Raw genomic sequence first — 27,879 nt, forward strand, 5'->3', positions numbered from 1 at the left:
CAGTAACTGCATGAACGGGGCTGTCTTGCTGTTGGATGCAAAGTGCATCATATCTTGAACCCTAGCTGCAAATGTATGCATACTGATCCCAAATCAAAATGCCTCTTTCCTTTAAACAATTAGAAGCAAGCAAGGTTTTCAAAAGTTTAAGTGGTCTAATAGTCAAATTGTACTTCAACTGGCAGTCCTTTAGAGCTGTCAGTGAGGCATGCGCATTGTGGTTAACCGATGTGTCTAGTGTGTAGATCATTAAAACTCTCAAATGCAATGATCTGCCCTATGTTCACTCTGGTCACATGCAAGGCGCCTGAGCGGAACGATGCAGTCTCCCGCCCGGGCCCGCACCACATTACAACCCTCCATCTTTTCACATCTAACCGCTCTTCACATGGTCACAGCGGCTTTATATTAACGACCGACCACCCAACACGGTGTATGACGCGGCATGTGGACTTAGAACAAGACGATTAACACGTGAACAGCTACTTTCACTGGAGACAACCCGTCACCACCCCACCACTACAGAAGACCGAGATTTATAAAAAAAATAAATAAAAAAGACTCAAGATATCCCTGATAAAGATAACAAAGCTTTCGTTTAATAATACCATGCAAAATAAATTAATTAAATGCAAACGTGTTTTAAAGGTACAAATCCCATCGATCAGGCCAAACCAGACATCCGCGCCAAACCGTCTCCATGTTCCGCACACTTACCCCTCGCTTTTAAATATGTTGCCTAATCCGATTCCTACGTGCTTTTAAAAGTGACTACAATTGGATAATTAGATGACACACACACACACATAAAAAGCAAACGCTTAAATCAACAACAAACTTCTGTTTGTACAGAAAAATGCGATAACCAGCGAACACACCGTTATATTACAAATGAAATCCAAAACTGTTTGCGGCTGTTCAGCACAACCCCAGCCTGGCATTTGCAATGAAATATTTACCTGGCACACTTTTGAAAACCTCCCCGTGCGATCCCTGTCTGGAGCGGCGCGCCGCACGCTTTGCACACATTTCCAGGGGTTGTGAACGCGAGGAGGAGCGGAGAGCCCCCCACGTGGTGCGCCCCTCGTGTTGGGATTAAACAGAAAGGCGCCGGGAAGGGGAGGTGGGGTCTGTCGGGAAACAAGTCCGGGCCAAAGAAAAAAAAACAATTAGGATTTTTAAAAAAATTAACCGAAAACCCCGCCAAACAGAAACGCCTGACCTCGAAGACCTGGTCACTTACAAACCCTGTAACACTGAAACATTCTTCTGACAGTAATATAAAGCTATCAGGTAATATCCCGGGGTATATAATGGACAGTTTGTACACAGTCTTGTTTGATATTTACCACGGCGTTTGACAAATAGAAGAGTTTTACTGTATTTAAGTGCATTGTTCTTCAAAAGAATTGAATCCATGCCGTAGCTGTGTCGTTACAGAGCACTGCACTGTCACAGACTGTGACTGCAGTTAAATGCTGCCCTAGTTCTGGTCTGACACTTAGCTTTCCGGATGGAGCTCTGCGACACCGGTGCAAGGCGGCTGAGGTAAGAGGTTGGGAAATTCTCAGATTCAAGTAAACTAGTTTCACCGTGCATTAAATACCTTCCCCTCCTTATAAACTGCACAGGCCACGGAAATGAATCTATAGAAAGCCAGTATGATACACACGTTTAAACCGGACCATGCTTACCACGGGCTCCACAATGTACACCAATGGGTTGCTGTGGGGAACTTACAAAGTATATACACCACACTTGTATATATATATATATATATATACATACATATATATATATATATACATCTCTCATTTTAAATTAGAGTTTAAACAGTTAATCACAAAGAAAACAGCCCCCTGTAACGACAAAGCACGAAAACTGCAAGCCGCTCGCTCTCGCACAGGCGCAATCACCGTGTATTTATTTATTTATTTATTTATTTAATTTTATTTATTAAAAAAAAAAAAAAAAAAAATAAAAAAGATTCTAGGGCCCGGGAGTGCTCCATCTTCATGGTGACTGCTTGTGCCCGAACTTTGGGCGGAACTAGTTTGACAAAAGTATGATAATCAAACAAATCTGCACGCCCCCCCACAAAAAAAAAAAAACCGAACCCACCCGGGCCGACGCATTTGCCAAGAAACTGATTTATTTTTTTTTTGTTTACATCCTAAATGGGCGTAAAAAAAAAACCGAACCCCACCCGGCTGCGTAAAAGGTTCTTTTATTTATTTATTTTTTTTTTTACATCTAGCTACACTAGTTCTGAAACGCTTATTTAAACAGTTACAGCAAAGGGACCCCCTCCACCCGCCCGCATTGCCAACAGTAGCAATCAACATGCTAGTATTGTGATCTAACTGCAATAAACCAAACTAATTAACTGTTACCATGATCTGCAACTCCGCACGCTGCACGGTGGAGCTCGTCTCCCTCCCAAACCTGCGCCTGGATTATAATGCGCTGTGCAGGCAGAACGCACGCGTGCATTATTTTACACTATTTATTTATTTATTTATTTATTTTTATTTTGAACAGCAAAAACAACAACGGAGCTCGTGATGTACGGAGGTCCACATTGCAACACCACTGGCGCCATGTGAATTTCAAACTGCAACTGCACAGCGCACCAGCGTCCAGTGCTCACAACCTGGCATTAATGCTGATGGGACCGACTCCGTGTAAAAACGTGCCGTTCATAACGTGCAATTTGTGTCAAGACTGCACCCCCCTCCCCTATATAGAACAGGTGAGATGCGGTAGTGATGATAATACGAAAAATGTTTTCATGTAATAATTTAAACGTTTTTAAATGCATGTATGCGTAACGTTATGGCTATGCAAGCTAGTGCTGTCGTTTTATTAATATACAATCCTCTATAAAAAATAAAAACAAAATATAAACTCGTTTCTGCTGCACAATAGATTATTATTATTATTATTATTATTATTATTATTATTATTATTATTATTATTATTATTATTATTATTATCACGGACTGCTCAGTATTGCATGCGAGATAATACATAAAACAAGGTTTTCCCGTTCCCCCTTTTTTTCAAATCGATACGATCGCTTAAATATACAGAACTGCGCTTGAAAATGAATATTTTACTTTGTTTTGCAGATTCAAAAAAACGTCTGGAGTGGGCTGAGAAAAGTTTACCAAACTGGCGCGAAATGGTTTCACCGTGCGCGGACCTTAGGGCGGCGCCTGGGTCCGCCCCCAATCGCAAACAGATTCGGGGGAGGGAAAGCGAGCAGATCCGCCCAGAGCAATTAGCATAATCAATCTCATTGTCTTCTTTTAGAATTCCTCTCGCATTAATAGGGAGCGAGTAACACGCTCCGTGCCTTTTTACATGTAACGGGGTTTATGTGATCGAAATGTAGAAATAATAATAAAGTAAAAACCTCGTGGGTGGTTACGAGGATGTGATAGTTGATCTATAATAACGAATACAAATAATTCAAAAAAAAAAAAAAAAAAAAAAAGTTAAATAATCAATCTGAAAACTTCAGTAAAACTCCTGTTTATTTTGTAAACAAATAAACACCAATAATCTTTGTATTGACCTGCAATTTTAAATTGAAACATAAGTTAGGGTTTTTTTTTTGTTTGTTTGTTTCTTTTTTGTTTGTTTTTTAAGGTTAACGGCTGTCAATGATAATTGACAACAACTTATTTTATGTATTTATTTGTGTTCGAATTATATTACATTTTACAATTACTTTTCAATACAGTTAATAAATTATACTATTTTAAATTGTAAATGATTAACTCATAACCGTTTTCTTTAAAAAAAAAAAAAAAACCTTTAGCCTGAATAATTCAGAATTACTTAAAAACACACACACACACACACACAAAATTCGTTGAGCAAAGACACGCCATGAGTGAAGTCGTTTCGGGAAAACATTGTGTTTATATATATCTCTATCTATCTGCCTCTGCAATACAGATTCATTAAGATAAGAACCAGATGAGAATGAACCGCTTCTGCAATACACGACCATCATGCGTGTCTGATTTTCTTTTTTTTTTTTTAAAGCCATAAGGTTCGAGACCTTTAACCTTACCCTGATCCTTCCTTCCTTCCCTCCCCCATTCAACTCAACCCCCTCATCCCCTCACCCACTCACTCACTCACACTGACACAGAGTAACCCTGCAGACTTCAACACAACGCTAAAACCATTCACAAAACAGACAGACCTCATTGATCAGAACCGCAATTCACTCACACTGTGACTAGAAAACAAATCATAGCGCTCTCTCTCTCTCTCTCTCTCTCTCTCTCTCTCTCTCTCTCTCTCTCTCTCTCTCTCTTCTCTCTCTCTCTCTCTCTCTCTCTCTCTCTCTCTCTCCGCACAGATATTTACAAATATATTTTTGCACGATTATTCACGCAAGGCAATGAAATGTTACAAATGTGTAGGGTTGAAATGAATGTGAACGTTTGGACACAATGAACTTATTTATTTATTTGATAGTTTTAACAACCCAGACCGACAGCCCGCCCACAGGGAGCCCCCATACCTTGCAGCAAACTAAAAATATTTCTCAACTTCTCCAGACCCATATATCCGCTCTTCAGTGCGTGACGGGAAACGCGTTTTTTTTTGTTTGTTTTTTGTTGTTGTTTTGAATGCCAGTGCTTCACAAGGGTGTTAGCTCTCCAGAACCAGAGGTTCCTTTAACATGTTTACAGAGTGACACAGCTGATAAAGTTAATACCTGGAAAACATACACATGTGACGCAACCCTGGGCAGGTTTTATTTATCATATTCTTTTAAGAACAAAGACTACAAACACCATGCAGTAAAGGTGAATAATATGAATGAACCATTATTGCGTTTTATATATATATATATATATATATATATATATATATATATATATATATATATATATATATATATATATATATATCATATTATATATATCAGCGCCATAAGCGAGTTTATTTGTGAATGTGACAGAAAGCACAAGGCAAGGCTTTTGTTTGATCACAGTTATATATTTGATTTATGTCCACTTCTTGTTAAGTGATTATTTAGATGTGTTCCTTTTGCTTTAAAGATTGTCAAAGTGGAATTTTAGTTTAATTATTATTATTATTAGAAGTGGTGTTTTTTTTCCCCATTGTAAAGTAATAATAACTAATATTGCTTTAATTTAAAAAAGTAACCAGTTAGTCACAAACCACAACTCTACAACACGACTATATAAAGACATCATATCACTGCTTTCAAATTGAAAAAAGAAACTTGAAAAATGAACTTCGCATTTATTATAATGTTTGCTTAAGAACAACACATTTCCTGGCGACGCAGCCTGTTTGTTTTAAAACATAAAATGTGTATTTTTTATAAACCCAATTGATTGGTGTTCGTTGTAGTGATAATAGTACTAGATATATACTATGATTATTTGTGGTATATTATTATTATTATTATTATTATTATTATTATTATTATTATTATTATTATTATTATTATTATTATTATTATTATTGTTTATTAATAATAATAATAATAATAATAATAATAATAATAATAATAATAATAATAATAATAATAATAATAAACTAATAATCATTATCAAATATATAATAATTTATATATAATAAATATATATTGATGATATTAACATGATAACACTTATTTCAGGAATAAAAACCACTTATGGTGCTTATATTAATCTAATAATAATAATAATAATAATAATAATAATAATAATAATAATAATAATAATAATAATAATAATAATACAAGATTTGTATTAATGTAATAAATACATCTGCAGGCATTCTTTAAAGGGTTAACGTGTACTACTTTGCATCATTTTTTTTTTTTTTTTTTTAAACTGTTTTGTGTTTTTGTTGGAAAAAAAAAAAACGCACGAAATGTTTCGAATGTAACGAATTGAAAGAGTGTCGAGTATTTATTCCGAGTCGTGTATCTATCTGTACATTATTACTGAGGTCTCTTTGCAATACAGAGCAGACGCTTCCAGTGTGACTCGAACATACAGCACCAGCCCACACAAACCCTACTGGTGCTAGAGCGGCCCGTCTCCCTGAATGCTGCAGGTAAAAACAGCAGACACGGTTTCCCTCCTTCAGCCCCGATGTCGAGCAGGTGTGTCTTCATCAGCTTTTTACCGGCAGTGTCAGTAAGATGAATCCCCATAAGCCAGCTTGCTGTCGCTGTTGTAAGGTGGCTCCCATGTCTTCATACTGGTTTTAGCCCTGGTTTTAATTACACTGTCATTGTTAATCAAAGCATGGTACTCCTTTCATCTGTAATTTAAGGCTGACTCAGTCTGTAAACGGCCCCTTCCTCTGTTTGTGTCATTAATACAATTTTGATCTCAATAACTTTCATTTGTGTTAATATGCTCAACAATTTCTTCAACGCGTGATACAGTCATTCAAAATGCCATTCATTCATTCAAAATGCCATTCATTCATTCGCCTTACTTTTTTTTGGAATGTCGTGGAGACTCCAGCTTGCTGTTCTGGACCCCAGTGCAGGCTGCAGGACAGTCCTTCTCCACGCACACTGCTTCCTCATCGTCCCGCAGCAGGATAACAGCCCGAGCCCCGACCGAACCTCCCTACCCCCACTCCGGACCCGGAGCCCCTTCACCCCACTTCCTGCGTGTTGGAAGAGCCGGCTGGGAACAAAGGGCCAGCACAATGACTTTTTTGGATTCGTTTATTTGTAAAATCTGCCTTTAAAACGATTATAATTAAATGTACGCTCACCAGGCTATTATCACCTTAAAATAATTACGACACACACGCACACACATATATATGTAAGTATATGTATGTGTGTATATGTATGTATATATATATTATATATAATATATATATATATATAATATATATATATATATATATATATATATATATATATACATACATACATACATATATATATGTGTGTGTGGTGTGTGGGGGGGGGGGGGGGGGGGGGGGGTTGATTGGTTTTTATCTTTGGGTGTGTATACTCTTAGTTATTTTGTAGTGTTACAATGTTTCGCTATTAGCATTTTCAAAGCCAGCATATCCATTAGTAAGCTGGGTACATCACACATACATCAACACAGTTATTCATACACCCATGTTGAAAAGTCGTGATTTTTTGTTTGGATGCATTCTAATGCATTTCCCCGATGGAAGATCACTATTATAAGCAGTAGTGAGGTTCATGTAAGCTGTAGCCTGGCAGTCCTCGCTATTATTATCATGGGCATTTTGATTGTGCGCTTTACCCGTGATTGGTCATTACAGCATCCACTCTGTTAGAGGGCGCTAGAAGAACAGCCAACTCTTATTCGAGGAGAGAGGAGCCACTCTGATTTAATCACATAGTTGGTAGGTGATAGGAGAGGAGCAAGACGTAAACGTTTCAACGGTTTACGTGAATTACGTGTCACTATGGATACGGGGCTCTGCGTGGAGTTCTTCTGTGTAAAGTGTTTTTATATGTAAATACACACACATTTCGTGTCTTGTGCATGTCTTGTGTATTGTTAATCGTGTTTTGTTGATTATATGAAACACGAATTGCCGCGGCGAGTTGCGGTGTTGTAATGCACACTGTATGCGTTTAGCGTTACTGTGCATGTGAAGTAAATACACTGTCACCCAGTTTTTAATTATTTGTGAGTGATTATGTATAGTTATTAAATGTAATACTTATTTTGAATCACTAGCTGCTGGACTCGTTTATTTCCGTAGGGTTTGGAGGTGACAGCCCTTCTGGGATACTGTGTTTGGTAATACTGCAGTGTAATAACTGGAACAGAATTGATAGTAGATTTAAGGTATCGGTTCGGTTCTGCCAGTTCGTACGGCCTCATAACAAAAGCGAGAATACCGTGTGTTGTGTTTTCAATAACTGTAAGCGCCTGACTCAGCGGCCAGTTTCAGCGTAATGCCCAACATTTAGCAGGCTGATAGCTAACAGCAAGCTACTGTATATTCCTTCAACCGACCAGTTTATAGTTTTGTATACATGAACTTGGCTACTCTAAATGATCAAATGACAAACATTTTCCTTTAAGTTTCTGGAATGGAATTAAACCGGATTTAGACGGACCCCGGCTGCGTTTTCAAAGCCGTATTCAGCTCCACATTGCTCCGTGCTCCTTAGTACTGAGATCTGTACTGTAGTATAGATTTCCCCTCACCGTAACTTTTATAAAATAATCCACTCACGCTGTGTGGTGAGTGAGGTTTTATGTCTTTAATGTAATGTATTTTCTTTCCATCACTGACAGGTAGAAAGTATTCAGAGTGAAGCAATGGAAGATATTCAGAACAGGGAGAAGGAGGGGGAGCCTCACTGGGTGGCTCAGCTGTAGAGAACAGCCTTGCCCCTGGGACGCGACCCCCTCTCCTGCTGTCTGAGAAGCAGGCTGTCCAGAGAACGGAGCGTGTGCAGGAGATCTGTCGGGGGGCACTGAGAGGGCTGCAGGAGGGGGAGAGACAGGACAGGAAGGACCGCCTAGCGTAGAGGATGGTTTGGGAACCTCAGAGAGGAACCAATGTGGAGGTGTCCTCCAATATCACCACTGCTAGCACTACCTGTCCTGCCTTACAGAACAGCACGGAGCATGCCTCAAAAGAGGAGCACACCAGAGGAGTGACAGAGCCATGCATCTGGAGTGCGCAGGAGCTGTCCGCCAGGAAGATTCAGAGCGCCGACGGCTGGAAACCCGCCAGGCTGAGGCGCTGGAAGAGATTGAAATGCAGTGTGGCGAGCAAGGGTCGCTGGAGCAGGCTCTGGGGTCCAGGGAGAGGGATCTGGCCAGCTCCAGGCAGCAGAACGAAAGCAGGGCCCTTCATCTACAGACGATACAGGGGGAAGCTGGCAGGAGAGACGCCAGACTGGAGGCCCAGATGCGGGTGAGGGCAACCGACTACTGAGACCTGGCCCAGGAGCTTCAGAAAGCCAGGTCGGAAATCCAGGAGCTCACCCTGCACAACAGGGAGCTGGCCACAGAGCTGTGGAGGTTGAGACAGGAGTAGGAGGCAGAGAGACTGAGGTAGGAGGAGCTGGCACAGGTGCAGTGCGAGGTGGCTGTCAGAGGGACTTGGAGGCTGCCCGAAGCGAGCTTGCTGTGGAGAAACAGAGGCACGGCCGGAGCCCGAGTGCCTTGGGAGTTGCTCAGGAGGCACTTTGCTAGCTTACCTGCCCAGGAGATGCAGGACACCTTCACTGCTAAGTTTGCGCAGAACTGATCCGGAAATAAATATTTACTGTAAAGGGGATAACAACAAACTAGACAATCATAAGCACCATCGCTTTGCACATGTGGTGGAATCTACACTGTCAAGTGACTGAACTTTCTTGCAAGTCTTCATCACGTTGATGATACTCACAGGACCGAGAAATCATAGCCCGCTCTATATACACAGGCACACGCTGAATGTAATGGGATATTATAGTGTAGAAGCAAAGGGGATTATCTGGAAAATATCAAATTAGGTAAAACCATGTGCCTGTTTTGTTTGTTTCTCTGAACCTGACACTCTTCTGTAAAGGCTGCAAAATGGCAGAGTCTTCACATATGATTAGTTGGGGCTTTTGGATTAAGGGCTTTCTGAAATTATAACAGGTTTTCACAATGGATTTTCCAAGCGCTGCTGTCTTGCTACATTGTTTCAGTCTTTAATAAAATTGATATTTTTATTGAACTCCGGAGTGATCTTGCTTTTATTTTTTGATATAGTAAAAGTGTGGTTGCCCCATCGGTGTTACAATAAGGAACACTTGCGCATTGAAGATAGAAATATATCAGTCATGATACGGATTCATCTGCTGAATTACACATGTCTGGCACACACATCCGTACACAGCATTCCCCCAGACCCCCACCCTAGCTCACAGGACCTGGAGTTCCTGCAACCTAGTCCTACACTGAGCACCAGTAAGGTCCTGAACCAAGGTGGACTGGAGTCACAGAAGAGAAGCAGCACAGATTGACAACAGTTATTTAACAAGTGGGCGGGTACTGTATACAACATATTAGAAAGAAAACAAGGGTAAAACAGGTATGAAAGGACCTTTATTTTCTTAAATATACTTCCAACACCATTGTATCACCACATAAAATAAACATTATGTACAAGTCATTAGCTCCCCAACAGGCAATGTTTGGAAACGGGAAAGCCATCAACAACGGCAGAAACAAAGGTAGCAGTTTGCAGAACTGTAGTTGATTATTATTATTTTAGAAAAGGTAAAAAGCAAGAGAATTAGTACTACAAACACCCCTCCCCCATTTATACATACATGACATCAATCTTAAAATCAATTTCACATCAATCTTAAACTTCCTAATGTTAGGCAAGGTAATCCATGATTAGTGCTAATCAGGTTCTGTGAAACCAGCCATATATATTTGAATTGGGTTTACTTCCACACACACACACATATACGCATACATACATCAGTGTGTCCATCTTTTGGTTGATATGAATCTGTTACAGCAGCATTTACTACTGAGTTATACATATCATCGATATAAGATGCACCATGACTGTCTAAATATTAATAATCTGTTTAAATAATAAAAGTTATGACTGAGTAAACACGCAGTAAAACTCGAAAGGCTCAATTGTCAGCCTGTTTCCATTTGGCTCCGACAGGACTGGTTTAAAAGCTGCTTAAAACAAAAAGCTGGACTCCTGTGATTGTGAACCACAGTTATGCCATACACTGTACTGAGCATGTTCATGGACATGCCAGGGATCAAGGTATCCTTTGCAGAGCACGAACATCAAGTGCCAACCATAACAGAAATGCAGTCCCGATCAGTCCCATTACCTCCACACACTGCTCTACTAGCTTAGCCTTGCTCAAGACCCTACCTGCACAGCAAGACCACCGTAATGCAACGCAGCTACTTTCCAGATTGGATCACTTTACATTTTAATATTGGAGCACGTTTCAGCCATTCAATGTTTGTTTTTGTTTCTGTTAGCAGCCCTTTCAATGGACATGTCGAGTGTTCCTGCAGGCTGTCCAAGAGCAGTGCTCCCCATAAGGCTGTGGCACTGGAGGCTGGAGTTAATGATGTTTTTAAAATCTTGAAACATTAACAAATCATTGCTTCATGCTGGGTGTTGTTTTTGTGCATCTAATGCTTCTATATACAGTGTTGAAAGTGTTTGTGCATCAATGTGTGTGTGAGTGTGGATACAGCCATCACGCAGGTCACTCTCACACAACTGTTCCACTTCATTCTGTCCATGCAGCATTACTTCAAACCAGGAACGTTTTGAAATGTTACAAAAGACCTTGCCCCCCTCCCAAAAAAACAAAAAAACAAATACAATCTGGGTTTGCACACTTCTGCATGAAATACTAGATTCATATTAACAATCACGAAAGGAAAGGTTAATTAACAGGAATTTCAAAATCACTGGTGGTCAGCATTCCTCTTGCTGTGATTACATTACCAGTCTTCTAACGCCCAAAATGAAAAGCGCAGATTTACACTCAAGCGTAACAAAGTGCAGTATCATCATGCTGCAGGTCTGCAGCCTCTCCCACACCATGGCAAAGTTTTTTTCCTGGTTCAGCAGCATACAGCAGCAGCAGCTAAGTGAAGCAGTTCAGGTCATTGAGTTTCATTCTAATCCCTAGCCCCCAAGTGCATTCATGCTGAATTCATTATTCACATTGGAAACAGCTTAAAGGAGCCGAAAGTGCCGTACATCGCAGTCAACCCACCCCACTAAGGCAGGGCTGATGAACCCAATATGAGATCGCACCCTGCCAAGCAGTAATGCTGTGTGTGTCTACTAGCACTGGCGCCTGGGCTGGTGCTTATCCTTCTCTAAGCATGCACACATTTATATTTTATAGCATGCTGACAAAGTGCATTTTGTGTGCTGCTTTAAATGCTTTTTCTACACAGTAGCTTTTGTATTTACCATCATGCCCTACACTGCTAATGGATTCCAGTTCCGGATCTGTGTTTTTTAGAGTTGGTAAGGTTGTTATTGTATTTCACATTCACACACAGACCCTTTTTCTACAGTTCTACAAATCCCTGCTAGCTTGCAAGCAGGAACCGAGCTGCACTGTTTAGTGCTGCAGTGGGGAAGCAATTCACAGCTTCCCAGTACCTGTGCTTCTTCCTGTCAGTACCAGCACGGCACAAGAAGTATCTAATCACAGTTCACCTAGTGCACACGTTTCTTTGTTGGGACCACTTTGTTTTGGATGGGAGGGAGGGATTCTGCAGCTGTACAGTGGACTGTGATAGGAGGCTATAAGGCATATTACTAAAGTGTGCAAGACAGTGTGCTGGCCAGCAATGCAAATAATATTTATAACTTGTTAAAACAGTAACAAATTAACTTCTTATCAGCAGGAACCCACCTACTCTCCCTCTGACCATCTCCCTTCCTCCCAGGGTGGGCAAAGAGGGGCTATTCCAGTCCAGGTTGCTGTTCCAACAGGGTCCACTGCTTCCTAGTGCACGCAGAATCATAAAACAGCCTGACCGGTTTCCAAGAGTCTTTGGTAATCAATCATGTGCACTGAAGGACAGAAATACCAACATGTGGATCAGGATCAAATGCCTAATTTCAGTAAATAATGACACCTCTATAACCTGGACTGGAATAACCCTTGGGGACCAGTTGCCCGTCTGTTACGTAAAATTACCATCCCTTATTGAGACTAAAGCCCAGCAGACAGCACTGTATGTAACACAGATAAGCTTCCTATAAAAATATAGAATACTACAATTCAAATCACCTGCTGCACAAACAGCATGCACACACCGCCCCAGCAGCTGTGTTTCATTATTATTATTATTTTTAAGCCCAGGCACCCTATTATGCTCCAGGTTACGGTTAATCGAAGGATTTTCTCTCGAGCCTGCAGTTGAAGACAGCGATACAGTGCTCAAGGGTGGTGGCTGTGCGTGTGTGTTTTCTTTGGAGCGGATGCAGGGGCTGGGTTAGTGGGGCCTCCTGTGGCCCTGGTGGTCTCCTCAGGTCAAGGGGTTATTGTACTTTTGCAGGGGCAGATTGAGCAGAGCCAGGTCCCCTGCAGTGCTGGGGGTCTCTTCGGAGCCCGGATGTGCTTGTTTCCTCAGGGACGGGGGCAGGTTGAGGAGGGGGCGGGGGTGATCAGGGCTAGCCCTCCTGTGGCGCGGGGGGTCTCTTCAGGTCCCGGATCTGTTTGATCAGGTAGTTCTTCTCATCACAGAACTGCTCGTCGTCCGAACGGTCCGACTGGAACTTGCTGAGGAACTCTATCAGCTTGGTCTGGTTCTTCAGGAGGATGTCCATCACCGGCTGCGTCTTGTTGGGGTTCGCAACAAACACCTGGGTTACAATGAAAGGGATTGGTAAGAGCGTGCTTTCTTTAAGTTAAGATTTGCTTTTAAAACTGAAAAATACTGAAAACAGCTTCAAATACAAACACCTGAACACACAATAAATATATATTTTATTTATTTATTTATTTTTTCCCATGGAATGTATTTAACTCCTGTGTAGCTGGAGACTTGCGTCTTGCCGTGCAAATGTTATAATCTCAGAACCCCGCTCTGTAACTGCGGTTCCGACCCTGGGAAGGCCTGAAAGGAAGAGCCCTGGGGTCAGTTCGGTGTGCCCCACTCCCCCGGGTTCAGTTCGGTGTGCCCCACTCCCCCAGGTTCACCTTGAAGACGTGGAAAGCCTCAAACTGGATGTTGCGGCTGTTGTCTCTCAGCATGTTCATCATCAGCTTGAGGTTCTCGGGCCGGCTGATGTACTTGGTCATGACTGTGAAGTTGTGTCGGTCCAGCAGCAGCTCTCCCAGCAACTGTGAGGGATACCATGCACTCAATTCAATCACAAGAGAGGCACGTGCTCAGGTTATAACATATTATATACACCTGACCCGCTCTGTTACACCAACATCTTCTCATAAAGCACACTGCATATTTAATGCCATTACCCACGTCTTTAGAACTGTTGTCACTTTGCAGTCTACCGTGTATTTCTATGGTTCCGGGGTTTAATAGACCTTCCAAGCAGTCACTTTTCTACCGGACACAGCCATGTTGCATTCCTATATAAGTTTCCACAATGCAATAATAATAGAGGGCAAATCAGTGACAAATTGAGTTCATGCAAAGCTATAACGAGGTGTCTGGAGAGCGCTGTTCATCTATTAACATGTCCTTCTATTGCATTGCAATACAATTCACTGCTGCTGTGTACTGTGTTCTCATGGCAGGTGAGTCTCACAATAAAGTAATCAATGCAGTTAAGCAGTACCTTCAAAGACTGTCGTTTGGTCACGTAATTTTCTGAATGCAGCAGCTTCTCATACTCTGTAAACACCTAAAACACAAATCAGTACAATGATTTATTTTACACACACTATAAATATGTAACTCTGAAAGTGAATACTGCAAGACCAAAAAGAAAGAAAGACGTGTAGAATAATGATCATAAAATACTTACTCGATCATAATTCGTCTCCAAGAAGTCCGCACACATGATCTTGTGCCTGGTCAGCAGGTCCTAAAAATTAACAATGTAAAAATGCAAAAATGAAATGTATTGTTAAACAAAGCTTTATTCACCTTTAGATCACCTGACACTGTGGTTACCAGAGAGTTATTTGGAAATCAAATACTGTTGAACCATGTAAATGAGTTTGTAAAATTGTGCAGCACTATGCAGCAACAGCAGCGGCATGACAGGGTGAAGATATTCGGTCAATTCAACAACCCCGCCATGAAATCACAACCCCCAATCCCTGATATACTCACTTCATTACTATATCATTCAGGTTTTAGAGCATCACATATAAATGAAAACATATATGCATGAACAGCTGCTGTGTAAATATTAATAATCTAACCATGTACTTTTCCCATAATCTGCTACTCTTTATTTTTGCATGGAAAAAAAATTCTAAGCAGCGGAGTGTTTGCTTCACCTTGAAGGAGGCAAAGGCATCTGAGGCGATGTCAAAGGTGGACAGCTCCACGTATCTGAAGAAGTTGTACATCTGCTCCGAGAAGAGAATGGTGCGGGCCAGCGGCTCGTGACGAAGACACTCCCGCAGCATCATCCCGCAGTTCAGAGCCACCTCCGGACTCTCGTACCTGCGCCGGGAACAAGTCTGTCAGGGCGGGAGCGAGCCACACTCCCAGGGGCTGCCAACGCGTTTGATCCTGCAACATATCCTGCCCCCTTACTTGGCATCTCACTGGAGGCCCTCTGATTATCCAAACATCAGAACTGTGCTGCTGTTTTTAAGGGTTCATCTCCAACCCAGAAAACAATTCTTGATTTTACAGGAAAATTAATATACTGTAAGCTAGTGCTCAAGGTCACTGGCGCATTGCAGCGATGATGCTTTCATAACAATGCAAATATGCAATCTGCATTCCAAATGGTGTCGGAGCTGTGGTGCAGGCAGAATGAGAACTGAACTATGTTTAGTAAACAGCGATTTTTCTAAAGCTGACCCTGAGCTGCCTCAAAGGGCCAACGTCATTTAATCTTTTATTAGGATCTGGAGCCAAGCAACTTTGATTTGGTAACATTTCAGTACCAGAGCTTAAAATTTACCTTGAGAGAAGCGTGAATTTTAAACCCAACCTAAACATCGTACCCTGATAGCTAGCGTTTGCTGATGGGCTCTGATATGAACGCGTTCAACCCCCCCAGGGCAGATGAGTTAGAGTGGGGTGCTCCTCCAGCACTTCACGCAGCTTGCTCACCCCTTCAGCAGCATGAAGAGTATCTGTGTGTGGGAGGAGATGTACTCCACAGTCGGGGTCCGGGTGCCAATCTGTCTGCGCAGGATGTTACTGAAAATCTGGACCACGTCCTTCTTACCCTGAGTACAACATGTGAAATTATTTGTTTGGTTTTTTTTTACCCTAACAATTCATACAGCATTATAATCCATCCGATGGTACCACCAAGCACCTCAGCCGTTTCTACTTTCACAATAATACCAAATACATAAATAATCAAATAATACTAATTCTGCACACTTGGTAGGGGTAACAGCTGCGTGGACATGCTGCTTCAGTATGTTCAGGTTGGCTATCGACGTGCTCAGCGCTACACATGCAGCAACCCCCTCACCCTTGCCCTCACTCACCTCGAAGTCTATCCTCTGCAGGTTGGCTATCAGTGCAATCAGCAGGTTGGTGTTGTACAGCTCCTGAGCCAGCTGTGCCACGGCCTCAGTCTGCGGCTCCTTGTCACTGGTGCCGTACAGGACCTCCTTCAGGGAGGCCAGGCTCTTTGACATCTCTTCAGTCACCTGCGCGGGTGGGAGAGCGAAGCGCTGCTCAAACACACTGCGACAAAGTCAACTACACAGCTCCCTGTTTCTCTGACTTGCACATTAAAAAAAAAACATTTTTTGAAGATGGCAATTTGGTGCCCCTGAAAGTATTCCCCTGCACTCCATTTCATTTTTGTTTACAGTCGTTTTACTCGAAAAGAAAAGAAAAAGCACTGCTAAACAGCTATAATGTTTATGCATCTTAAAAGTACTGTTGTCAAGAAAGTATTACCTCATATGCCCATGCTTCAAGGAGCGCTTCAAATATATGCTTGAATACAGGCACATGCAACAGCAGGTCTGACTGCTAAGGTGAATGTGACATCAACACTCGAACAAGTTAAAATAACGAAACACACTGATGCTCAAGAATGCTTAAATCACAACTGGACACGCGATTCCCCAAGATTAAAAAAATAAATAAATCACCTTTTCACATTTCTTGGTTTCCGTTGGCTCAAGTTTTTCCAATCCAGCCACGTTCTCTTTTAAACTCTTGACGATTTCGGCAGGAGTCTTCTGTGATTTTCCGAAGGGGAAAGGCATGTTTAGGAGTCTGTGATGGTGGAGCCAGGGGAAAGGGGGCTGCTTACTTACACCTACATAAAAGAGCAGAAGAGATCAGAACAGCAGGCATGGCTGGAGCGCTGGACTGACAACCCTGAGGTTACTGACTAGATTAACAGAACATTCATTACATAAAGATAGTTCACAATCACAAAGCAGTTCAGAAATTGCACATCTTTCCCAAACACAGAATTTGTCATACGATCATTATGGTACCTGCGATTGTTTATGTAGAATAAAAAGAGTAAATAATTAATATGTGGAGTTGTTGATGTTTTTTAGTGCCATTGTAATTACTGCAGCATAACTCTAACTGAACGAAATAGCACTGGGATTGCATTTTGTCAAACAAGCTACCGTCTGACAGCATCCTGTTCTCCTGGCACTAAAACAAAAAATGACGGCTGTCACTTGCAATTTTTCTGAAGCACTGGTATTTGCAGTTTTTGGAGGAGGTCTGTGAAACTCTCCAAGCATTACAGTGGTCTCCACCGTGTATAAGGCTGTGGATGACTGGACTACAGTAATGTGTCAGGCGTGTGGCCTGGACTCTGTCCAATAAAGGGTAATGGCTCTCAATGGTATAGCGAGCTATCTACTGCAGGAGGCAGGTGTGGGCAGTCTTTGTAAAGATGGAAGCTGCAGTCTGTATTCATTAAGCCAGGTGACACCCAGTAACCATTGAGACTGGCAAGACAACACAAACAGACAGCAGAAGATAATAAAATATTACATGAGCAATTATTAACACAACTCATAGACAACTAGTTTTTTTTTTTCTGTGAAATTAATCTGCTACATGTTATTGTCCTTCAAGATACAGAAGTAATGTGCATTGCTATCCACAAACGTTTATGCAATTATGCATTGCACTGCACCCATCTCAGCAAGCTAAAAGGATCACTGTCATTCTGCCTGCATTAGAGGTTCAATTAATGACAGGTGTATCTATTCTATGATCCACAATCTGCGAACAGGTTCAAAGGTTTAACTAATAGCACCCTGCTATTTCCTCAGCTTTATTTGCTTGAATGTGTCCCCATCCAGTACACTACCCCCAGGCTGCCCCAGTACTAAACTGAAGTTTCCTACAAGGATATGTTGCATGCATGTATTTCGGGTGGATTAAAGTCAGGAGTCGTTTTCTGGCTTTGTACATTCCTTCCTAGAAGCAGCAGCATCGTAGCTGGGAGCTGGCACACGTCATATCAGCTACCACATGTCATATTCTAAGTGACTGGCACCCTCAGTTCTTTTTGGAAACTGGTTTTGGCATTACAGATCACAATGGAAAATGCCAGTATGCTCCTTTCACGAGGGTTATATTAAAAGGACAACAACACAGTTCATTTAAATGACGAGGGTGCAGGCATTAAACGAAGCACCTCTTTAATGGAGCCGTCACGGGGGAGGGGGCGATCGATAACCGAGACGACTGTGCTTCTTCCATCACCGCATTACGCAACGCGTGGAAGGATCCCGGTTGCAGGACGCCAGTTACACCCGTCCCTGGGAATGCGACTCAACGAGGGCGTTGTGTGCGTCGTGTTGACGGAGTTCTCGATTTCTATTTCTCTATTTACAGTGCAGTGGCGTGGTTGGGAATGCCATACAAAAAGACCAGGGGTACGGGCAAAAAAAGAAATCGCATTAACACCGCATAGAATTTGGTACTGATTTATTTAAACTTTAACAGAAGGGCGTTTTTTACCTCCAGACGATACCGTTTAAGACAGCTGGCATGTACGATCTGAACCGGTTTACTGTAACCCGTTTCCCCTACGTATATTACAGGTTTTTGCATAGCCATCAGTTTGGTTCTTTTTTTAAAAAAAAAATCACCGCCATCAGACTTCATTTTACGAATAAATAACATCCTCCTGAAACCAGTCCTGTACAGCACGGATTCGGATAAATGCGCCGTTTCCCGTTCTACCGAATCGTTGTTTTGTTTGTTTGTTTTAGTTACTGCGTAGGGTTTTCTGCACAGTCAGTAGTATCACACCAACGCTGTTCTTGTCCCCCGGCTAACGTCACAGCTCGCAGCTATTTAATCCCAGTGGTTTGTGAGCGCTACGAAGCGCCTGTCTGTTACTGTTTTAATTCGGTACGTGTCCGCCTCTCGTTGCTGTGATATTGACTGTTAGTGATCTAGGGGAGTTCCTCGTCTCTGCTAGCTAGCATTGCGCAGATGTGTCTGTGTGTGCCAGAGCTGGTACTTTTCCAAACCGATATCCGGTATCAGTCAATTGTCTTCGAAAAAAAAAAAGAAAAACGTAAGAAAATATATACGGCAAATGGAAAACACTTTTTCTAAGCGGCTACCTAACATTACCTTTTATGCTACATCTAACATAATACAACAACAAAACAAACATCGAAACAAAAACACAGTTCACTAGAGGGCATCTGAATAGATTATTTGTTCTGTGTTTAAATTTCTTTTGGAAAATTAAGGCGCAAACGCTTCAGAGCAATATAAACCACAGCGCCGAGCACTCACCCGGTCCGTCTTCCGTGCGCGCTAGTGCTGAAACTAAAACTGTCTCTCACTTCTGCCCGGCCCCTCTCTATCTATCTCTCTATCTCTCTATCTCTCTTTCTCTCTCCCTCTCTCCGTAGCTGGGCGGTGTTTGCGGCGCTCGGATTGACAGCGCCGAGGGCCAATCAGAGGCCGAGGAAGCGAGAGCCGAGAGACGGCGCCGCTGCTTCCATTTGAAGCTCTGCAGCGCGCAGTGACACTTAGCAAGCATAGCCAAACAAAGGACTCTCTAATCATTAGTTTAGTTTCCAGTGTGAAACACACGCGAACTTATAATGTTAATCAAAATGCACCCTGAAATATTTTTGGCCAGCTCCAGATGTTATGTTCATAACATATTTAACATACCATCAAAGTATTGCATGGAAGTGGTATTGATCAGGCAGTACAACGTGCAATACAGAGTAAATGCGTTACCCACAGCAAAGCAAGGGCGTGCTTTATTCTACTTATCAATAACTCCTTTGTTAAAATGCGCACTTTCATGCTGTATAGAATTATTGAAAGAAGCGAGGGGCGTGAAGCCCCGCCCAAATGTGCTGACGTCCGCAAAAGAGGCGTGCCAAGTTTTTTTCTAATGTTTGTATTCGTGTTCTTCCTAAATATTATACTGTCCACATGACCATAGATATTCAAATGACACTGTCCTTTTCCAACAGGACACTCCATTGATTCACGGTGGTAAAGACAAGCACATATTCATATTCATATGTGACAAAAAGATATATCTCAATGGAGTTAATGCATTGTGCTGTTGGAAAAGGACAGTGTCATTTATTATGTACCAGTATACAAGAATACGGTGGAGCCAACGAATGGGGAGCGTCTGCGAGAACCACGTGACCGCAAACGGTTATTGGGCAGAGTGAACTCTGAAGCCTTTGCCACCATGTTAGGTGTTGGCAAGTGAGACGACATTTCCTGTAAAATATACTCGGGTTGCGCTTTGTTTTCTGACTGTGATATTAAATTATTTGCAGAGCCAATAACGTTTAAACTCAATAACTCACTGAATCCTTTGCAATTGAACGGTTTCAAAACATTACAATTCTAGTAACGTTAATATTACTTTCAAGCTTACTGGGGTGAGCCACCGGTTTGCACAAGTTAATCAAACACTATCGTGGGCAGCCTCTGATTGATTTGCAATGGCGACGGCAAAACACAGGTTGTCTTTCGTTTCCTCGCATGCTGGCCGTGGGAGTTTACTGCAAAGGGAAGGGCTTGTCCCAGCCTGTGCGTGGATGCGTCGCCTAGCACCGCCCGTCCTTGCTTTCTACGCCGCAACGTCACCTGATTGCAGCGCAGTGAACGCCGCGGAATCCGCCAGCGCTCTCGCATCGCAACTGGGAAAAAAAAAACACATTTTTTTGAAAACACCATCCAACGGAGCAACGCGATTGAAACAGTAGCACGGCTGGAAGGGTAAGGCGCCCGTTCTCGCCCTCTTTAGCCTTTCTCGCTAGTTTGATCGTGGGTAGTGTCACAGTGGGGTGTGTGGCATGAGTGGACGTGATGCAACCCCCCCCCTCCCCTGTTTCTGGTACCGTCTGCTGTGGTATAGCGCGACTGCGCTTCACTGAGACCAGCGGGTTACCCCTTAAAATCGAGCCTCTTTTTAAAGGTTTGTGAAAGAATCGCTACTACCAAATGAACTGGACACCAAGACCCCCAGCGTCTCCACCCGCTCCGTGGCCTGCTGTGTTTAACCGCACCAAATCCAGCGGGCCCAGGAGCCGGACAGGCAGGCAGCCTGTACAGGTTTAGTTGGGGCCCCCGGAGCCAAATACATTTGGGGTAACCTACACCCCTTTAAAAAAAAAAAAAAAAAAAAGTGGCTTTTTTTTTTGTGCGTTTTTTGAATGCACGACCCGCAGTGTATATAGTTGTAACCCGCAGTGTATATAGTTGTAACCCGCAGTGTATATAGTTGTAACCCGCAGTGTATATAGTTGTCCCATACTGTGTTTAAAGTGTAGTGGAAGGGCGCATGTTCACAATGCAGCGCTGTGTTAGTGCAGTTTGTAAGCAGAGCGCGTTATTTGTATTTTTCGGGTCGGTCGAGTTTATTTTTTTTTCTGGTTTGACGTGCGAGAGGCGAGTGAGAGCTCTGGAGTCTAACAGCGCGGCTATCCGATATTATATATAACATTATTCTTATTAATATTAATAAGAATTATAATAATACATTTTGACAGCGATTTCAGTTTTGCCTGCCAGTTTAATCGTTTAGTTAAGAAACCGTAGTGAATGTTACAATAACATTATTATTTTTTTAACTTTGGTTTTTTTTTACAGGATAAGGTGAAATTTTAACCCTTTTTTATTTATTTATTTATTTATTTATTTGTTACCTGTTCTGAATTCCTCCCGCGGCGCCTTCGTCAGGGTCAGTGCTTGATTTCATCCAGCGTTAATGTTGCGTTTCGCAGAGCTAGTCGACAATAGTGTTATTGGACACATTATAAAATAAATATGTGTTGTTTTCAGTTCGCATATATTTGGCAAGATAAAATAGTGAGGCATACAGAGCGACCATAAGAAGAGTTTTGATGTTATTCTTCATTCACTGCCATTTCATCAACCGCCCGGTCTCTTCAACAGTGTCGGAGATGAGTTGGTATTTACCGGGGTTAAGCGTTCACCTCCTTGGGTAAAATCTAACGGTACCGTACACTTTGACCTGTGGCCTGATAAGCTGCATTGATATGGTCATGTGACGCGCTTGGTTTCTGGATGATAAAGACCTATATCTTGGAGATGTTGCCACTGCACTCTGTACAGGGTTGTGTTCTGTGATGCTGTAGGTCAGCTTTGATCTTGGGCATTGTACAAGAAAAATTAACCCTTTCCTGGCAGTCATTTTAAGAGCTATCTGCACCGCCCTGTATAACTCGCATTCCAGTTACCATTTGAGATAGCAGTTTCATATTTGCAGGGCAATAGCAGCACAGCATGGCAGATGTAGCTTGGCGACCTTTACGTGGACCTCTGACCCAATAAAGTTGCCCTGTTGAGGTCATGTGACCTTTTTTGGTTTGTGCATGATGGCGGCCGCACTCTTTTTAGATATTGACTTTGTATTGATCACCCAGATGTATTCTGTGATGATCAGTCCAGTTTCATTGCACGTCTTGTCCATTATAAATTAACCCTTTATCTGCCGCAGTGTTTTTTCCGCCCAGGCTACATGCATGATCCAGTGCACACACTTTGATTTAGTGGATGGGATTGGGGGGGGGGGGGGGGGGGGGGGGGGGGGTGCATGTGAAAGATTAATCTGCTTATTCTTTAACCCTGGCTGTACCTGAAGGTTCCGCCTCATCTTCGGAAATCACGTTGGAACCTCACAGGACTCTTAGGTCCCAGTCTGAGGTTGCATATAAACATATGCAAAAACAATATTCCTTTGTCCCATGTTTACTCCATGTGTACGCTATAAAGAAATTGCTTTGTGAATAACTTCATCTCGTGTGTGTGTGTGTGTGCTGAAGCAAACCATGTCGAGCTCGGCTGGGCAGAAGAAAGGAGCTGCCAAGCTGCAGAAGTGTTCTTTCTGTAGGACCAGCAAGGACAAGGAGTGTGGACAGCTGCTTGTGTCCGACAACCAGAAGGTGGCAGCGCACCACAAGTGTCTGGTAAGTGGATCATCCCTCAACGGCCACTCTACAAACCAAATCTCACACTACTGCACCTTCAACAGCTCGGAAAGCATTTGAGATGCAGACTCCGTATTTGCTGTGTTAGGCATAGTCCCCTTGCCGGTTGACGCAATGCTTTTAGTGGCCGATGATAAGAATTTATTAGGAAGATACTTCCTAATTAATTTGTGGCCAGAGAGATGTTTGAAAAAATGAAATAAAACCGAAGGCAGTTGTATTGAACACACATGAACCCGCTCCCTCCCAGCTCTTCTCGTCTGCCCTGGTGACGTCGCACTCAGACAGCGAGAACATCGGAGGCTTCTCCATCGAGGACGTCAAGAAGGAGCTAAAGAGAGGGAACAAGCTGGTGAGTGTCGGCTATCATTTTAACAAGAAACAAAGTCTTTGAAAAGCTTTGCCTTTAGTGGGTAACAATTTATTACAGTTCCAGGAATGGAAATAAGACTCCTATTTGCATGTCAGTTTTACCTGTTTGACTGCCGGCTTGTTTAGCCCCAGTGTATAGGTAACAAGTTCATGTGTGCACCAGTAAAACCAGGACTGCATCAAACTGCTGTGCAATGAGAGCTCTTCTTTCCAGCCCTGCAGTTCGTTGGCAGATGCATTTAGTTTTCTGTGTGTGTTTTAAACATTCTCTCTGTTTTGGTTTGTTTTTCTCAGATGTGCTCATCTTGCCACCGGCCGGGAGCCACCATCGGCTGTGACGTGAAGACGTGCCGCAGGACCTACCACTATTACTGTGCGCTGTGGGACAAGGCTCAGGTCAAAGAGAAGCCGTCGCAGGGTGTCTACCTGTAAGGAGCATGGGAGCCCTGCAGAGACCAGGCTGGGGCTCAGAGTACTCCTGGAGCTGCATTGCTTTCAGGAATTCAGAGCTGCTGTGTTTTAGTTATGAAAACATATGGGATAGATGCAGAAAGACAGGCGGCGCTCTTTACCTGACAGGACAGTCAGCCATTGCTTTTGGGGTTAGGGTTACTGATTGAAATCTTCAGCTCAGTATTCATATTTTCTCAGCTGGCCCGTCTTACCATATAGTGGAAAAATAGGTGAATGCCAGTTAAATCTAAGCTCATCAAATTACAATAGAACCAAGGCTATGACTTGAAAAGTCACTTGAACTACCAGACTTGCACGCACATCTTGCATTCTGTCCTGTGATTGATTGTGTGTGTAAAACTGTTACAATTACTGCTAAATATGCCTACTGAGCCCCCAGCGTTTCTGCTGAAGTCTGTGGCGCTTCTGCAGACAGGCAGTAGTACAGAGTGCTGTTACTAAATGTATATAAAGATATGTATGTTCCTTTTCCTTCGCAGAGTTTATTGCCGTAAGCATCGAGGTGCTACACAGGACTCCAGTGATGGTAGGTGTATAATATAGACAGTCCTCTTCAAGAGACAAGGAGGCATCTCTGTAAATAAGGCATTACATGCACCTGCTCCAATAGAATCCATTGTGTTTTGTAGGATACTGTACTTGACTGGGGGTATGGGATAGTATTGTTAAATCAGATGCCAATGTATTAGTATGTGTCTTGTCAGTTCTGGGCTTGGTTGTTCCAGCTATGTGCAAGTCCATGTAAGTTAGCTTGGATATAGTGGAAGTCTTCAGTGCAGGCTTTGAGTGTTTTGTGCTGCATGCCTGACCCCCTGTGTTTTTCTTCTGTGCTGCAGATGAGCTGGAGGGGGGTGTGAACGATTCAGACTCCTCCCCGCCGCGGGGGAGGGGCAGAGGGCGGCTCGAGAAGGGGCGACCCAAAGCACCCAGCTCCCGCGGGCAGTCTGAGGACACGCGCTCCACCTCCTCGCACGGCAACGACGACATTGAGAGCGCTTCACATGTAAGAGCTCTGCGCTGGCTCTGCCCGGCTCCCCCTCTCCTCAAAACTCCCTCCCTCCTCCTCCTGGCATCACATACAGCACTGCAGTGAACAGCAAACTCGGTCCACAGGCTTCACCTGGGTAGCAAAAACACATTGATAAAACAAACCTAGTAATTACAGCATGCTAATATTTGTTTTTCTGAATGTGTGCGTGTGTTCATTGTTAACCTTTTGCCAGTGTGTGTCTGCCTCGTTATTAAACTGTTCTGCTGTGTTTGTGCGTCTTGTGTGCAGCGGGACCGCTCCCCCCTCAGAGGCAGCCCCAGTGACGCTGGCCTCCGCTGTGGGTTCTGCCACGCGGGGGAGGAAGAGAACGAGACCCGAGGCATGCTGCATGCCTCCAGTGCCAAGAAGGTGGCAGCGCATTACAAGTGCATGGTACGTACCGCATGCAGGAGGGGAAGGGGCTTCACTGTCTCGTCTAAACCAGCACAGCACAGGCGAGTGCTGCACACCCAGCAGAGGGGTGTAATGCGGTTCGGTTTGTGTCTTCCAGCTGTTTGCCTCCGGCACTGTGCAGCTCACCACCACCTCCAGGGCTGAGTTTGGAAACTTTGAGATCAAAACGGTCATCCAGGAGATCAAGCGGGGCAAGAGAATGGTGGGTGTTCTGGGTATCTGGGTACGCCTGCTGCTGAGCCCCCCTGCTGTTCCAATGAAAGCTGGTCCATTCAGCTGTCTGGAGAATAGGGAACGGAAAGCATTGCAGCATGGCCTGAGACTGGGAAAGGGGCTATTTTAAAAGATTTTAAATGTGTGCACAAGAGCTGGTGTGAGCCCACCTGTGGGCAGTGGAAATGCATCTTTTTTAATATTAAACCAAGGCATGTTTAATAATGTGAAGGGTTGTGATCTTGTCAGAGGAAGCCTAGGTGTAAGAATTCCCTTTCGTGCAGGATGACCGACACCCGTTCCCCTCGTTTCCTTACAGAAATGCACCCTATGCAGTCAGCCAGGAGCCGCCATCGGCTGTGAAATCAAAGCCTGTGTGAAGACCTATCACTATCACTGCGGCCTGCAGGACAAAGCCAAGTACATCGAGAACATGGCCAGAGGCATCTACAAGTGAGCCCCGCAGGGCAGCCCTGCCTTTCTCTTCTCTCTTGTCTTGCCCTTCTAGCTTATTTTATTTTATTATTATGCTTTTGTATGTATTTCGCTTGCATTGTAGGGTGTGTGTGCATGTCGTTACCTGTGTGTTTGCTCAGCCTGTGCTGTAAGAGTTGTTTCTTTTATTATTATGTATTTATTTATTTATTTAACCGGGAGATTTATCCACTGAGACAGAGGCCTGGTTTACAAGGGGTTCTGAAAAACAATACAAATTAACAATTGCAGTGTACAAACCACACAGTAAAAACACGTGCGGTTCAAACTTGTACAGAGGTCTCGCACCAGTATTGCGTGTGTGTGAGAGATATGGACTCTTGCCTCTGTTTCTTTTCCCAGGCTGTACTGTAAGAACCACAGTGGTAATGAAGAGCGGGATGAGGAAGACGAGGAGAGGGAGAGCCGCAGTCGAGAGAGGGCTGGCATCGACCGTGACGGCGCCAACCCAGCGCAGCAGCAGCTCAACGGCAACTAGGTACGGCACTGTGGTCTCCCTGCACTCCAGACATGCAGGGAATCAGCAGGGTTATCACACTGTAGTGTGTTACAGAGCTACTGAACAAACGCCAGCAATCGCAACCATGAAACGGGTTCCTGCTTATTAATGATCCCCTTCGTTCACCATGTATGGTTTACAGTCTTCTATTAAGAGTTTTATTTGAAAAAACATGTATGCATTATAAAATATACATAGATAGGAAACTTAACAGTTGTCCAAGCAGTGACTGAAGATCTGTTACCTGTTAAAAAAAACAATATGTGTTTCCACAGGTGCAGTAAGAATGGTGAGCTGAAAGATGAAGTGTACATATTTTCAATATGTTCATACCCGACGCTGCTTACCCTGCCTACACACTCTCTCTCTCTCGCACACATCTGCTTATGTCCCGTGAGGTTAGGGGGTTACATTTCACAAGGAAGTCAAAGCGCTCGGCACAGGCAGCAGGAAGATTAAACAGAGGAAGACTGACTGCTCTGCGGTGGCATCGTGCTTTGGGGACATCCGGCACTGGCTGGGATCCAGATTGGGGTCGGAAGCTGGACTGATTTTCACTCGTGATCAACCCAGATGTCCTTTTATCAAGTCTTAAAAAAACAAAGTGAAACACAAAGTGGAAGAAAGACCCTTTGGTTGACTCTCTTCAGAAACGGAAGCAGCAATTTAATGAACTGAAAACTCTTTGTTATGTCCTCTCTCTTTCTCTCTAAGTGACAGGGATCTTTGGTTTGTGGTTTTTTTTTTTTTTTTTCTTTTTCAAAAACGTATAATATTTTATTACCTTGTAATTGTAAAGATCTGTGGCTTGCTTTGTATTCAGGAGGTCAGGATTAAAAGCCTTGTGTTAGCATGAGCTCTGAGTTTTGTTACTACTCAAAATCCAATATTTGGTCTCTACCCTTTTCGTTTATTCTGTACCTGAGACCTCCCCCCCTCCCCACTCCCCCAATGTTTCTTGATAACATCATTAATCTCAACTTTGAGATATGTCAGTCCTAAAGGATAATGACAGAACAATCATCTATAAGAGAAATAGAATGGGGTGATCTGTGTTACACGATTTGAGAGAGTTTTTATTGATGTATTTTTTTTGTAGTTCTCCCTTGTTTATGTAGAATTTGAAATTCAGTTCCTGATCACACGTTAATTAATGTCCAAGTGACTAACAGGTGTGGGTGATTTGCAGTTGATTGTTCTTCAGGTAGCCATGCACTGAAGCAGGGTCCTTGTTTAAACCCAGAGCAGCTGGGTTTGGCCATGGCA

The 27,879-nt window shown here is 43.1% G+C and overlaps 2 protein-coding genes and 1 long non-coding RNA gene across 3 annotated transcripts; 2 read left to right on the top strand and 1 right to left on the bottom strand.

Moving 5' to 3' along the window:
* Positions 1-7,407: 7,407 nt before the first annotated feature.
* Positions 7,408-9,717, top strand: LOC121295667. Its single transcript, XR_005946958.1, has 2 exons — positions 7,408-7,505; positions 8,301-9,717. It is a non-coding gene; the product is annotated as an uncharacterized LOC121295667 (long non-coding RNA).
* Positions 9,718-10,081: 364 nt separating this feature from the next.
* On the bottom strand, positions 10,082-19,523 carry LOC121295669 (calcium-binding protein 39-like). Its single transcript, XM_041220628.1, has 9 exons — positions 19,419-19,523; positions 16,778-16,947; positions 16,160-16,324; positions 15,771-15,889; positions 14,981-15,149; positions 14,500-14,559; positions 14,311-14,376; positions 13,709-13,852; positions 10,082-13,371 (listed from the first exon to the last, which is right to left on the bottom strand). Exons 2-9 carry the CDS (start codon positions 16,892-16,894, stop codon positions 13,180-13,182), a joined length of 1,032 nt encoding a protein of 343 aa, XP_041076562.1. The 5' UTR covers positions 16,895-16,947; positions 19,419-19,523; the 3' UTR covers positions 10,082-13,179.
* Positions 19,524-20,491: 968 nt separating this feature from the next.
* LOC121295668 (PHD finger protein 6-like) lies at positions 20,492-27,469 on the top strand. Its single transcript, XM_041220627.1, has 11 exons — positions 20,492-20,882; positions 22,952-23,095; positions 23,367-23,468; positions 23,783-23,916; positions 24,442-24,488; positions 24,799-24,965; positions 25,242-25,385; positions 25,504-25,608; positions 25,939-26,072; positions 26,457-26,592; positions 26,889-27,469. The coding sequence occupies exons 2-10, from the start codon at positions 22,958-22,960 to the stop codon at positions 26,590-26,592; spliced, it is 1,107 nt and encodes a 368-aa protein (XP_041076561.1). The 5' UTR covers positions 20,492-20,882; positions 22,952-22,957; the 3' UTR covers positions 26,889-27,469.
* Positions 27,470-27,879: the final 410 nt, after the last annotated feature.

The sequence above is a fragment of the Polyodon spathula genome, chromosome 20, assembly GCF_017654505.1.
Source record: "Polyodon spathula isolate WHYD16114869_AA chromosome 20, ASM1765450v1, whole genome shotgun sequence".
NCBI lineage: Eukaryota > Metazoa > Chordata > Actinopteri > Acipenseriformes > Polyodontidae > Polyodon > Polyodon spathula.

What these genes read in the sequence shown, in the direction of transcription:
- LOC121295669 (XM_041220628.1), bottom strand. Translation starts at nt 16,894, where the DNA reads ATGCCTTTCCCCTTCGGAAAATCACAGAAGACTCCTGCCGAAATCGTC. An exon ending in CTCTTCATGCTGCTGAAGGG is followed by an intron (nt 15,150 to 15,770) that starts GTGAGCAAGCTG and finishes TTCCCGGCGCAG; the next exon opens with GTACGAGAGTCCGGAGGTGG. An exon ending in TGGAGACGAATTATGATCGA is followed by an intron (nt 14,377 to 14,499) that starts GTAAGTATTTTA and finishes TTTGTGTTTTAG; the next exon opens with GTGTTTACAGAGTATGAGAA.
- LOC121295668 (XM_041220627.1), top strand. Translation starts at nt 22,958, where the DNA reads ATGTCGAGCTCGGCTGGGCAGAAGAAAGGAGCTGCCAAGCTGCAGAAG. An exon ending in CCGTCGCAGGGTGTCTACCT is followed by an intron (nt 23,917 to 24,441) that starts GTAAGGAGCATG and finishes TTTCCTTCGCAG; the next exon opens with AGTTTATTGCCGTAAGCATC. An exon ending in TACACAGGACTCCAGTGATG is followed by an intron (nt 24,489 to 24,798) that starts GTAGGTGTATAA and finishes TCTGTGCTGCAG; the next exon opens with ATGAGCTGGAGGGGGGTGTG.